The following is a 12,500-nucleotide window of genomic DNA, read 5'->3' on the forward strand; positions in this document are numbered from 1 at the left end:
CTGTTCCTTCTTCCTGCTGAGGGCGTCGAAGCGCCGGTCGCCACGGCAACGAGCACAGAACTCCTTAAAGGTCGACCTGCGGAGAGAAAACAAAAAACACCTGACGGTTAGAGTCCAACCAGAACCAGGAGCTGGACTCAGACTGGACCTGCTGGTCCAGGTGAGGAGGTGGACTCAGGTGATACCTGCTGGTCCAGGTGAGGAGGTGGACTCAGAGTGATACCTGCTGGTCCAGGTGAGCAGCTGGACTCAGAGTAATACCTGCTGGTCCAGGTGAGCAGCTGGACTCAGAGTGATACCTGCTGGTCCAGGTGAGGAGCTGGACTCAGGTGATGTACCTGCTGGTCCAGGTGAGCAGCTGGACTCAGAGTGATACCTGCTGGGCCAGGTGAGGAGGTGGACTCAGAGTGATACCTGCTGGGCCAGGTGAACAGCTGGACTCAGAGTGATACCTGCTGGTCCAGGTGAGCAGGTGGACTCAGAGTGACACCTGCTGGTCCAGGTGAACAGCTGGACTCAGAGTGATACCTGCTGGTCCAGGTGAGGAGGTGGACTCAGAGTGATACCTGCTGGTCCAGGTGAACAGCTGGACTCAGAGTGATACCTGCTGGTCCAGGTGAGCAGGTGGACTCAGAGTGATACCTGCTGGTCCAGGTGAGCAGGTGGACTCAGGTGATGTACCTGCTGGTCCAGGTGATGAGGTGGACTCAGGTGATGTACCTGCTGGTCCAGGTGAGCAGGTGGACTCAGGTGATGTACATGCTAGTCCAGGTGAGCAGGTGGACTCAGAGTGATACCTGCAGGTCCAGGTGAGCAGGTGGACTCAGGTGATGTACCTGCTGGTCCAGGTGAGCAGCTGGACTCAGGTGATGTACCTGCTGGTCCAGGTGAGCAGGTGGACTCAGGTGATGTACCTGATAGTGATGTTGGTGTCCTCCAGCAGCTGTCTGAACTCGTCTCTGGCCTTTTGGAGTTTACTCTTCTTCTCTTTGTACTCGTCCTTCATCCTGCTCTTCACGAACTGATCAAACACCTGTACACACACACACACACACACACACACACACATAGTAACATCACAGTGACATCACAAAGGTGTGACATCATGAAAGCAGGTGTTTCTACATCAGTGTGAATGAAGCGACCTGTTTCCTCTGGTGTGAGGTCAGCAGCAGGTAGCGCGGGTCAAACACCATCTTATGGAGCTCCTTCTCCCAGCTGGAGAACGCCGACACCTCAGAGACACACACACCTTTACTATTAAAACACCTTTACTATTAGTACACCTTTACTATTAAAACACCTTTACTATTAGTACACCTTTACTATTAAAACACCTTTACTATTAGTACACCTTTACTATTAAAACACCTTTACTATTAGTACACATTAATATTAGAACACCTTACTATTAGTACACCTTTACTATTAGTACACATTTACTATTAGAACACCTTACTATTAGTACACCTTTACTATTAGTACACATTAATATTAGAACACCTTACTATTAGTACACCTTTACTATTAGTACACATTTACTATTAGTACACATTACTATTAGTACACCTTTACTATTAGTACACCTTTACTATTAGAACACCTTACTATTAGTACACCTTTACTATTAGTACACCTTTACTATTAGTACACATTAATATTAGAACACCTTACTATTAGTACACCTTTACTATTAGTACACCTTTACTATTAGTACACCTTTACTATTAGAACACCTTACTATTAGTACACCTTTACTATTAGTATACATTAATATTAGAACACCTTACTATTAAAACACCTTTACTATTAGTACACATTAATATTAGAACACCTTACTATTAAAACACCTTTACTATTAGTACACATTAATATTAGAACACCTTACTATTAGTACACCTTTACTATTAGTACACCTTTACTATTAGTACACATTAATATTAGAACACCTTACTATTAGTACACCTTTACTATTAGTACACATTACTATTAGTACACCTTTACTATTAGTACACCTTTACTATTAGAACACCTTACTATTAGTACACCTTTACTATTAGTACACCTTTACTATTAGTACACATTAATATTAGAACACCTTACTATTAGTACACCTTTACTATTAGTACACCTTTACTATTAGTACACATTACTATTAGAACACCTTACTATTAGTACACATTAATATTAGAACACCTTACTATTAGTACACCTTTACTATTAGTACACCTTTACTATTAGTACACATTACTATTAGAACACCTTACTATTAGTACACCTTTACTATTAGTACACATTAATATTAGAACACCTTACTATTAGTACACCTTTACTATTAGTACACCTATTAGTACACCTTTACTATTAGAACACCTTACTATTAGTACACCTTTACTATTAGTACACCTTTACTATTAGTACACATTAATATTAGAACACCTTACTATTAGTACACCTTTACTATTAGTACACCTTTACTATTAGTACACATTACTATTAGAACACCTTACTATTAGTACACCTTTACTATTAGTACACCTTTACTATTAGAACACCTTACTATTAGAACACCTTACTATTAATACACATTACTATTAGTACACCTTACTATTAGTACACCTTTACTATTAGTACACCTTTACTATTAGTACACATTAATATTAGAACACCTTACTATTAGAACACCTTACTATTAATACACCTTACTATTAGTACACCTTTACTATTAGTACACATTTACTATTAGTACACCTTTACTATCAGTACACTCTATTTCATACTGGGATTTATCTATATAATATACATAGATATATATGTGTGTATATTAGTGTATTACCCCTTTCTCTATATATATATATATAGTTATATATATATATATGTGTGTGTGTGTATAATAGTGTATAACCCCTCTCTCTCTCTCTATATATATATATGTGTGTATAATAGTGTTTAACCCCTCTCTCTCTATATATATATGTGTATAATAGTGTATAACCCCTCTCTCTCTATATATATATATATATATGTGTATAATAGTGTATAACCCCTCTCTCTCTCTATATATATATATATATATATGTGTATAATAGTGTATAACCCCTCTCTCTCTCTCTATATATATATATATATATGTGTATAATAGTGTATAACCCCTCTCTCTCTATATATATATATGTGTATAATAGTGTATAACCCCTCTCTCTCTATATATATATGTGTATAATAGTGTATTACCCCTCTCTCTCTATATATATATATATATATGTGTAATAGTGTATAACCCCTCTCTCTCTCTATATATATATATATATATATGTGTGTATAATAGTGTATAACCCCTCTCTCTATATATATATATGTGTATAATAGTGTATTACCCCTCTCTCTCTATATATATATATATATATATGTGTATAATAGTGTATAACCCCTCTCTCTCTATATATATATATATATATATATATAATAGTGTATTACCCCTCTCTCTCTATATATATATATATATATGTGTATAATAGTGTAATACCCCTCTCTCTATATATATATGTATATATAGTATATATATATATGTATATATATATGTGTATAATAGTGTATTACCCCTCTCTCTCTATATATATATATATGTGTATAATAGTGTATTACCCCTCTCTCTCTATATATATATATATATGTGTATAATAGTGTATTACCCCTCTCTCTTTCTATATATATATATATATATATGTGTATAATAGTGTATAACCCCTCTCTCTCTCTCTATATATATATATGTGTATAATAGTGTATTACCCCTCTCTCTCTATATATATATATATGTGTATAATAGTGTATTACCCCTCTCTCTCTCTCTCTATATATATATATATATATGTGTGTATAATAGTGTATTACCCTTCTCTCTCTCTATATATATATATATATGTGTATAATAGTGTATAACCACTCTCTCTCTCTATATATATATATATATATATGTGTGTATAATAGTGTATTACCCTTCTCTCTCTCTCTATATATATATATATATGTGTATAATAGTGTATAACCCCTCTCTCTCTATATATATACGTATATATAGTATATATATATACGTATATATATGTGTGTGTGTATAATAGTGTATTACCCCTCTCTCCAGCATCATTTCCCTAAAATGAGCGATACGAAGCTCCAGGGGGAGGAGCTGAACTTCTCCTGGATGAGGGACGAGAGACATCGACTCCTCTAGTCTGGAGAGAGACAGACAGGTAGACAGACAGGTAGACAGACAGACAGATAGACAGACAGGTAGACAGACAGACAGGTAGACAGAGAGACAGACAGACAGACAGACAGGTAGACAGACAAGTAGACAGACAGGTAGACAGACAGGAAGACAGACAGGAAGACAGACAGACAGACAGGTAGACAGACAGGTAGACAGACAGGTGGACAGAGAGACAGACAGGTAGACAGACAAGTAGACAGACAGGTAGACAGAAAGGAAGACAGACAGACAGGTAGACAGACAGGTGGACAGAGAGACAGACAGGTAGACAGGTAGACAGACAGGTGGACAGACAGGTGTGGTTATTTTACGCAGCAACAGAGAATCTTGAACTCAACATGTGACCAATCATATCCCTCTGTGATGATGACATCATCAGCTCAGAACCCTTTGACCTGGTTTCTGTTCTGCCCTCTGATTGGCTTGATCAGATTCACCTGTTTCTTTTGGAGGTGTGGTCATGTTCATCATCTATATCTTCATCGTTACCATGGAGACCAGGTGACTGACAGCTGCTCTCTGTGAGAAACAGACAAAGAGTCAGAGTTAGACAGGTGAGATGACAGACAGGTGAGATAACAGACAGGTGAGATGACAGACAGGTGAGGTGACAGACAGGTGAGGTGAGGTGACAGGTGAGATGACAGACAGGTGAGATGACAGACAGGTGAGATAACAGACAGGTGAGGTGACAGACAGGTGAGGTGAGGTGACAGGTGAGATGACAGACAGGTGAGATGACAGACAGGTGAGGTGACAGACAGGTGAGGTGAGGTGACAGGTGAGATGACAGACAGGTGAGATAACAGACAGGTGAGATGACAGACAGGTGAGGTGAGGTGACAGGTGAGATGACAGACAGGTGAGATGACAGACAGGTGAGATAACAGACAGGTAAGATAACAGACAGGTGAGGTGACAGACAGGTGAGGTGACAGGTGAGATAACAGACAGGTGAGGTGACAGACAGGTGAGGTGATAGGTGAGGTGACAGACAGGTGAGATGACAGACAGGTGAGATAACAGACAGGTGAGTTTACAGACAGGTGAGATGACAGACAGGTGAGATGACAGACAGGTGAGTTGACAGACAGGTGAGGTGACAGACAGGTGAGGTGACAGACAGGTGAGATAACAGACAGGTGAGTTGACAGACAGGTGAGGTGACAAGTGAGATAACAGACAGGTGAGGTGTCAGACCAGCATATGTCATCTTCTTCCTCTTGTGGGGCGGGTCCTCGATGATGCGGCTGATATCTCGACCAATCAGCTCCCCCGGTCTCTCCCAGACAGACAGGTGTATTGTGGGATTGAAGAAGAAGACGCGGTCGTCCCCGGTCCACACCACACACCTGTACACACATACACACACGCACACACATGTTCAGAGGAGTGTGTGTGTGTGTGTGTGTGTGTGTGTGTGTGTGTGTGTTTGTGTGTGACAGAGCAACAGTTACCATGGCGACCCCGGGACAGGGGTGGAGGCGACAGGACGTTTGTCTTTCCTTTCTCCTTCACTTCCCTCCTCCTCTCCTCTGTCCTCACCTACACACTGCAACACACACACAGGAAACACACACACACGCGCACACACACACACACACACAGGAAACACATGTACATCTGAATCTGATCTGAGAACGATCAATCAGTAACCTGATCAGAGTATTACAATATTGATCAACCCTAACCTCTAACTACCTCCACCTCTAACTAGCTCCACATCTAACTAGCTCCACCTCTAACTATCTCCACATCTAACTAGCTCCGTCTCTAACTAGCTCCACATCTAACTAGCTCCGTCTCTAACTAGCTCCGCCTCTAACTTGCTCCACATCTAACTAGCTCCACATCTAACTAGCTCCGCCTTTAACTAGCTCCACCTCTAACTAGCTCCGCCTCTAACTTGCTCCACATCTAACTAGCTCCGCCTCTAACTTGCTCCACATCTAACTAGCTCCACATCTAACTAGCTCCGCCTTTAACTAGCTCCACATCTAACTAGCTCCGTCTCTAACTAGCTCCGCCTTTAACTAGCTCCGCCTCTAACTTGCTCCACATCTAACTAGCTCCGTCTCTAACTAGCTTCACCTCTAACTAGCTCCGTCTCTAACTAGCTCCGCCTTTAACTAGCTCCGTCTCTAACTAGCTTCACCTCTAACTAGCTCCGTCTCTAACTAGTTTCACCTCTAACTAGCTCCGTCTCTAACTAGCTTCACCTCTAACTAGCTCCGTCTCTAACTAGCTTCACCTCTAACTAGCTCCGTCTCTAACTAGCTCCACCTTTAACTAGCTCCGCCTCTAACTTGCTCCACATCTAACTAGCTCCGTCTCTAACTAGCTCCACATCTAACTAGCTCCGTCTCTAACTAGCTTCACCTCTAACTAGCTCCGTCTCTAACTAGCTTCACCTCTAACTAGCTCCATCTCTAACTAGCTCCGTCTCTAACTAGCTTCACCTCTAACTAGCTCCACATCTAACTAGCTCTGCCTCTAACTAGCTCCGCCTCTAACTAGCTCAACCTCTAACTAGCTCCACATCTAACTAGCTCCGTCTCTAACTAGCTCTGCCTCTAACTAGCTCCGCCTCTAACTAGCTCAACCTCTAACTAGCTCCACATCTAACTAGCTCCGTCTCTAACTAGCTCTGCCTCTAACTAGCTCCACATCTAACTAGCTCTGCCTCTAACTAGCTCCGCCTCTAACTAGCTCAACCTCTAACTAGCTCCACATCTAACTAGCTCCGTCTCTAACTAGCTCTGCCTCTAACTAGCTCCGCCTCTAACTAGCTCAACCTCTAACTAGCTCCACATCTAACTAGCTCCGTCTCTAACTAGCTCTGCCTCTAACTAGCTCCGCCTCTAACTAGCTCAACCTCTAACTAGCTCCACATCTAACTAGCTCTGCCTCTAACTAGCTCCGCCTCTAACTAGCTCGACCTCTAACTAGCTCCACATCTAACTAGCTCCGCCTTTAACTAGCTCGACCTCTAACTAGCTCCACATCTAACTAGCTCGTCTCTAACTAGCTCCACATCTAACTAGCTCCGTCTCTAACTAGCTCGACCTCTAACTAGCTCCACATCTAACTAGCTCTGCCTCCAACTAGCTCCACATCTAACTAGCTCCACATCTAACTAGCTCCGTCTCTAACTAGCTTCACCTCTAACTAGCTCCGTCTCTAACTAGTTTCACCTCTAACTAGCTCGACCTCTAACTAGCTCCACATCTAACTAGCTCCGCCTTTAACTAGCTCGACCTCTAACTAGCTCCACATCTAACTAGCTCCGTCTCTAACTAGCTCCGTCTCTAACTAGCTCGACCTCTAACTAGCTCCACATCTAACTAGCTCCGTCTCTAACTAGCTCGACCTCTAACTAGCTCCACATCTAACTAGCTCTGTCTCTAACTAGCTCGACCTCTAACTAGCTCCACATCTAACTAGCTCCGCCTCTAACTAGCTCCGCCTCTAACTAGCTCAACCTCTAACTAGCTCCACCTCTAACTAGCTCAACCTCTAACTAGCTCCACCTCTAACTAGCTCAACCTCTAACTAGCTCCGCCTCTAACTAGCTCAACCTCTAACTAGCTCCGCCTCCAGCAGCTATATGAGTCACATGACCTGAGTCTAAACGCAGTAACTCACCTGTTTGTTGTCCTCCATCTCTCTCTCCGTCCTCAGCAGTAGAGAAACTTTACCTCCGCTCATCACTCGCTTCTCTGATGACACAAGAAATAAAACTTTATTTAAACTCCTGACAGAAACAAACACTGATTATTGATTATTATACATTTATTGATTAGTTATCAATCAGTCACTGATCACTACGACTCCATCAACACCACTGGACCTGGACTGGACCTGAACTGGACCTGAACTGGACCTGAACTGGACCTGAACCAGACTCCTCTTCATCAGTCTCTGTGAGAGTAAAAGTCTTCAGCGGAGGGAAAGTAAAGAGACTCAACGTGACAGATGAAGACTTCCTGCGGCTGAATGTGATCCTCCGTGAGCCACGATGACAGAGGACACGTGGTCATGTGACCGTGAGAGACAGAGAGATAGACAGACAGAGGGACAGACAGAGGCAGAGACAGAAAGACAGAGAGACAGACAGAGAGACAGACAGACAGACAGACAGACAGACAGACAGACAGAGGCAGAGACAGACAGACAGACAGACAGACAGACAGAGAGACAGACAGAGGCAGAGAAAGACAGACAGACAGACAGACAGACAGACAGACAGAGGGACAGACAGAGGCAGAGACAGAAAGACAGAGAGACAGACAGAGAGACAGACAGACAGACAGACAGACAGACAGACAGACAGAGGCAGAGACAGACAGACAGACAGACAGACAGACAGAGGGACAGACAGAGGCAGAGACAGACAGACAGACAGACAGACAGACAGACAGACAGACAGACAGACAGACAGACAGACAGACAGAGGCAGAGACAGAAAGACAGAGAGACAGACAGAGAGACAGACAGACAGACAGACAGACAGAGGCAGAGACAGACAGACAGACAGACAGACAGACAGACAGAGGGAGAGACAGGTCTTACTGTGTCTGTAGTTTGTCAGCAGAGTGAATCTGGAAGCAAAGCGTGAAGAGAAGAAGGAGGGATGAACTCCCTTCATCACCTGGAGAGATAGAGAGACAGTTATTAACAGAGGGACAGACAGAGAGACAGAGGGACAGACAGACAGACAGACAGAGAGACTGAGAGACAGTTATTAACAGAGGGACAGACAGAGAGACAGAGAGACAGACAAACTCACCTGGACAGGTAAGACAGGCCACCTATCAATGCAGAGCTGAGAGGGAGAGACAGGTCCGAAGACACTCTGCTGTAAGAGACAAAGAGAAGACTGTCTCACCAACATGGACACCTGTCTCACCTTTAGTCTGTCTGCATGGACCTGTCTGTGTCTCTACCTGAAGTCACTCTGGACAACATGGATGTGATGTAACGTACCTGTGTGGGTGGAGACAGTGTGATGTGACGTACCTGTGTGGATGGAGACAGTGTTTAATGTGATGTACCTGTGTGGATGGAGACAGTGTTTAATGTGACGTACCTGTGTGGGTGGAGACTGTGTGATGTGACGTACCTGTGTGGGTGGAGACAGTGTGATGTGACGTACCTGTGTGGATGGAGACAGTGTTTAATGTGACGTACCTGTGTGGGTGGAGACAGTGTTTAATGTGACGTACCTGTGTGGGTGGAGACAGTGTGATGTGATGTACCTGTGTGGGTGGAGACAGTGTGATGTGATGTACCTGTGTGGGTGGAGACAGTGTGATGTGATGTACCTGTGTGGGTGGAGACTGTGTGATGTGACGTACCTGTGTGGATGGAGACAGTGTTTAATGTGACGTACCTGTGTGGGTGGAGACAGTGTGATGTGACGTACCTGTGTGGGTGGAGACAGTGTGATGTGATGTACCTGTGTGGGTGGAGACTGTGTGATGTGACGTACCTGTGTGGATGGAGACAGTGTTTAATGTGACGTACCTGTGTGGGTGGAGACAGTGTTTAATGTGACGTACCTGTGTGGGTGGACACAGTGTGATGTGATATACCTGTGTGGGTGGAGACATTGTGATGTGATGTACCTGTGTGGGTGGAGACTGTGTGATGTGACGTACCTGTGTGGGTGGAGACTGTGTGATGTGACGTACCTGTGTGGGTGGAGACTGTGTGATGTGATGTACCTGTGTGGGTGGAGACAGTGTGATGTGACGTACCTGTGTGGGTGGAGACAGTGTTTTGTCCAGGCTGATGATTGGTCGTGACCACGCCCCTCCACGTCGTTGATTGGTTAGAATGATAGGCCACACCTCGTTGTCCCTCTGTATGTGAAGTCCTGCCCACTCCCAGTAAGCTCCACCTACAGGATGACATCATCATTGTTGTGATTTGACCTTCAGCTCCTCTCAGAGACAAACTAATCCAGTAAATCTGATGCTGTTTACTGTAAACACTTCAGCTGCTTTCAGTGATTACAGGTAACAGGAAGTGTAAACACTTCAGCTGCTTTCAGTGATTACAGGTAACAGGAAGTGTAAACACTTCAGCTGCTTTCAGTGTTTACAGTAAACAGGAAGTGTAAACACTTCAGCTGCTTTCAGTGTTTACAGTAAACAGGAAGTGTAAACACTTCAGCTGCTTTCAGTGATTACAGTAAACAGGAAGTGTAAACACTTCAGCTGCTTTCAGTGTTTACAGTAAACAGGAAGTGTAAACACTTCAGCTGCTTTCAGTGATTACAGTAAACAGGAAGTGTAAACACTTCAGCTGCTTTCAGTGATTACAGTAAACAGACACAGACTTCTTCTTCTTCTTCTTCTTCTTCTTCTGCGGTTTCTTAATATCTGGTTTTCAGTCAGGATATAAAAGGACGACTCATCTGCATCTCAATGGACCAGTGTGTGTGTGTGTGTGTGTGTGTGTGTGTGTGTGTGTGTGTGCAGCAGCTCAGCCTCTTTGAAGTGTCTCCATCTAATGTCTTGACTTCCTGTCTTCCGTCTATAATCTATAATCCGTCTTATTTCTTTATTTTTCTACCTTTTCTTTACCCCCCCAACGACCAATCAGGCGTGAGAAGCAGGGTTGCCATGGAAACACAGAGAGCTGTCACCATCAGCACCAACTAGTCACCACGGTGATGAAACACTGAAAACAACACACACACACATGATCACATGACCCTCAACCAGCCAATCAGAAAGCACCGTCACAAACACATTCACAATCACACAACGCAGGTCCAGCGAGGACACTAGAGGACACTAGGGGACGTTAGGGGACACTAGAGGACACTAGAGGACACTAGACTAGACCTCATCCTGACCTCATCCTGACCTCATGATGACCTCATCATGACCTCATCATGACCTCATCCTGACCTCATCATGACCTCATCATGACCTCATCCTGACCTCATCATGACATTATCATGACCTCATCATGACCTCATCATGACATCATCCTGACCTCATCATGACCTCATCATGACCTCATCCTGACCTCATCATGACCTCATCATGACCTCATCATGACCTCATCCTGACCTCATCATGACATTATCATGACCTCATCCTGACCTCATCATGACATTATCATGACCTCATCATGACCTCATCCTGACCTCATCATGACATTATCATGACCTCATCATGACCTCATCATGACATTATCATGACCTCATCATGACATTATCATGACCTCATCCTGACCTCATCATGACATTATCATGACCTCATCCTGACCTCATCATGACATTATCATGACCTCATCATGACATTATCATGACCTCATCCTGACCTCATCATGACCTCATCATGACCTCATCACTAGCAGGGTGCATAGCAGCAGGATGTCGTGTGTCAGATCAGTTTACAGACAAACAACAACAACGTCACAACGAGCCAATCAGCAGCTCTGTAGCACCTCCTACAGTCAGCTGATCTCAGTTCAGCTCACACACACACACACACACACACGCACACACACACACACACACACACACACACACACACACACACACACACACACACACACACACACACACACACTGTTAATGGCTCCGGTGGCCAATTACCTCAACCGGAGCTTCTTCAATCAATCAGCTGGTTATCAATAAACACTATAGAGCTCAGTGTGTGAGTGTGTGTGTGTGTGTGTGTGTGTGTGTGTGTGCAGTATACAGCCTGTATAGATGAGCTATGAGCTCCTCCTGAAAACACCCAGTTCCTCCCTGGAGAGTCTCAGTTTATAGAGTCACTTTATCAAACAGCCCCTGAACACAACACGGTGTGTGTGTGCGTGTGTGTGTGCGTGTGTGTGTGTGTGTGTGTGTGTGTGTGTATATATGTGTGTGTGTGTGTGTGTATATATGTGTGTGTGCGTGTGGTGTGTGTGTGTGTGTGTGTGGTGTGTGTGTGTGTGTAAGGTGTGTGTGTGTGTGTGTGTGTGTGTGTGTGTGAGGACGTTCTGAATGATGAAGTTACACGATTGGCCGAGTGTTGGAGCTTCCTGATTGGACTGCTGAGTGTTGGAGCTTCCTGATTGGACGGCCGAGTGCTGGAGCTTCCTGATTGGACTGCTGAGTGTTGGAGCTTCCTGATTGGACGGCCGAGTGTTGGAGCTTCCTGATTGGACGGCCGAGTGTTGGAGCTTCCTGATTGGACGGCCGAGTGTTGGAGCTTCCTGATTG

At 43.9% G+C, this 12,500-nt stretch overlaps 1 protein-coding gene across 1 annotated transcript in view; it reads right to left on the reverse strand.

The window, feature by feature from the left end:
- LOC119480063 overlaps nucleotides 1-12,500 on the reverse strand; it is a 32,540-nt gene that overhangs the window by 1,526 nt on the left and 18,514 nt on the right. The window contains 11 exon segments of the mRNA XM_037756167.1: nucleotides 1-76; nucleotides 915-1,033; nucleotides 1,146-1,235; nucleotides 4,130-4,232; nucleotides 4,708-4,789; nucleotides 5,471-5,622; nucleotides 5,728-5,822; nucleotides 7,916-7,989; nucleotides 8,843-8,921; nucleotides 9,060-9,128; nucleotides 10,030-10,172. The exon segment at nucleotides 1-76 is cut by the window's left edge and continues 1,078 nt beyond it. Of these exon segments, the coding sequence (XP_037612095.1) occupies nucleotides 1-76; nucleotides 915-1,033; nucleotides 1,146-1,235; nucleotides 4,130-4,232; nucleotides 4,708-4,789; nucleotides 5,471-5,622; nucleotides 5,728-5,822; nucleotides 7,916-7,989; nucleotides 8,843-8,921; nucleotides 9,060-9,128; nucleotides 10,030-10,172 (1,082 nt within the window).

The sequence above is a fragment of the Sebastes umbrosus genome, chromosome 20, assembly GCF_015220745.1.
Source record: "Sebastes umbrosus isolate fSebUmb1 chromosome 20, fSebUmb1.pri, whole genome shotgun sequence".
Taxonomy (NCBI): domain Eukaryota; kingdom Metazoa; phylum Chordata; class Actinopteri; order Perciformes; family Sebastidae; genus Sebastes; species Sebastes umbrosus.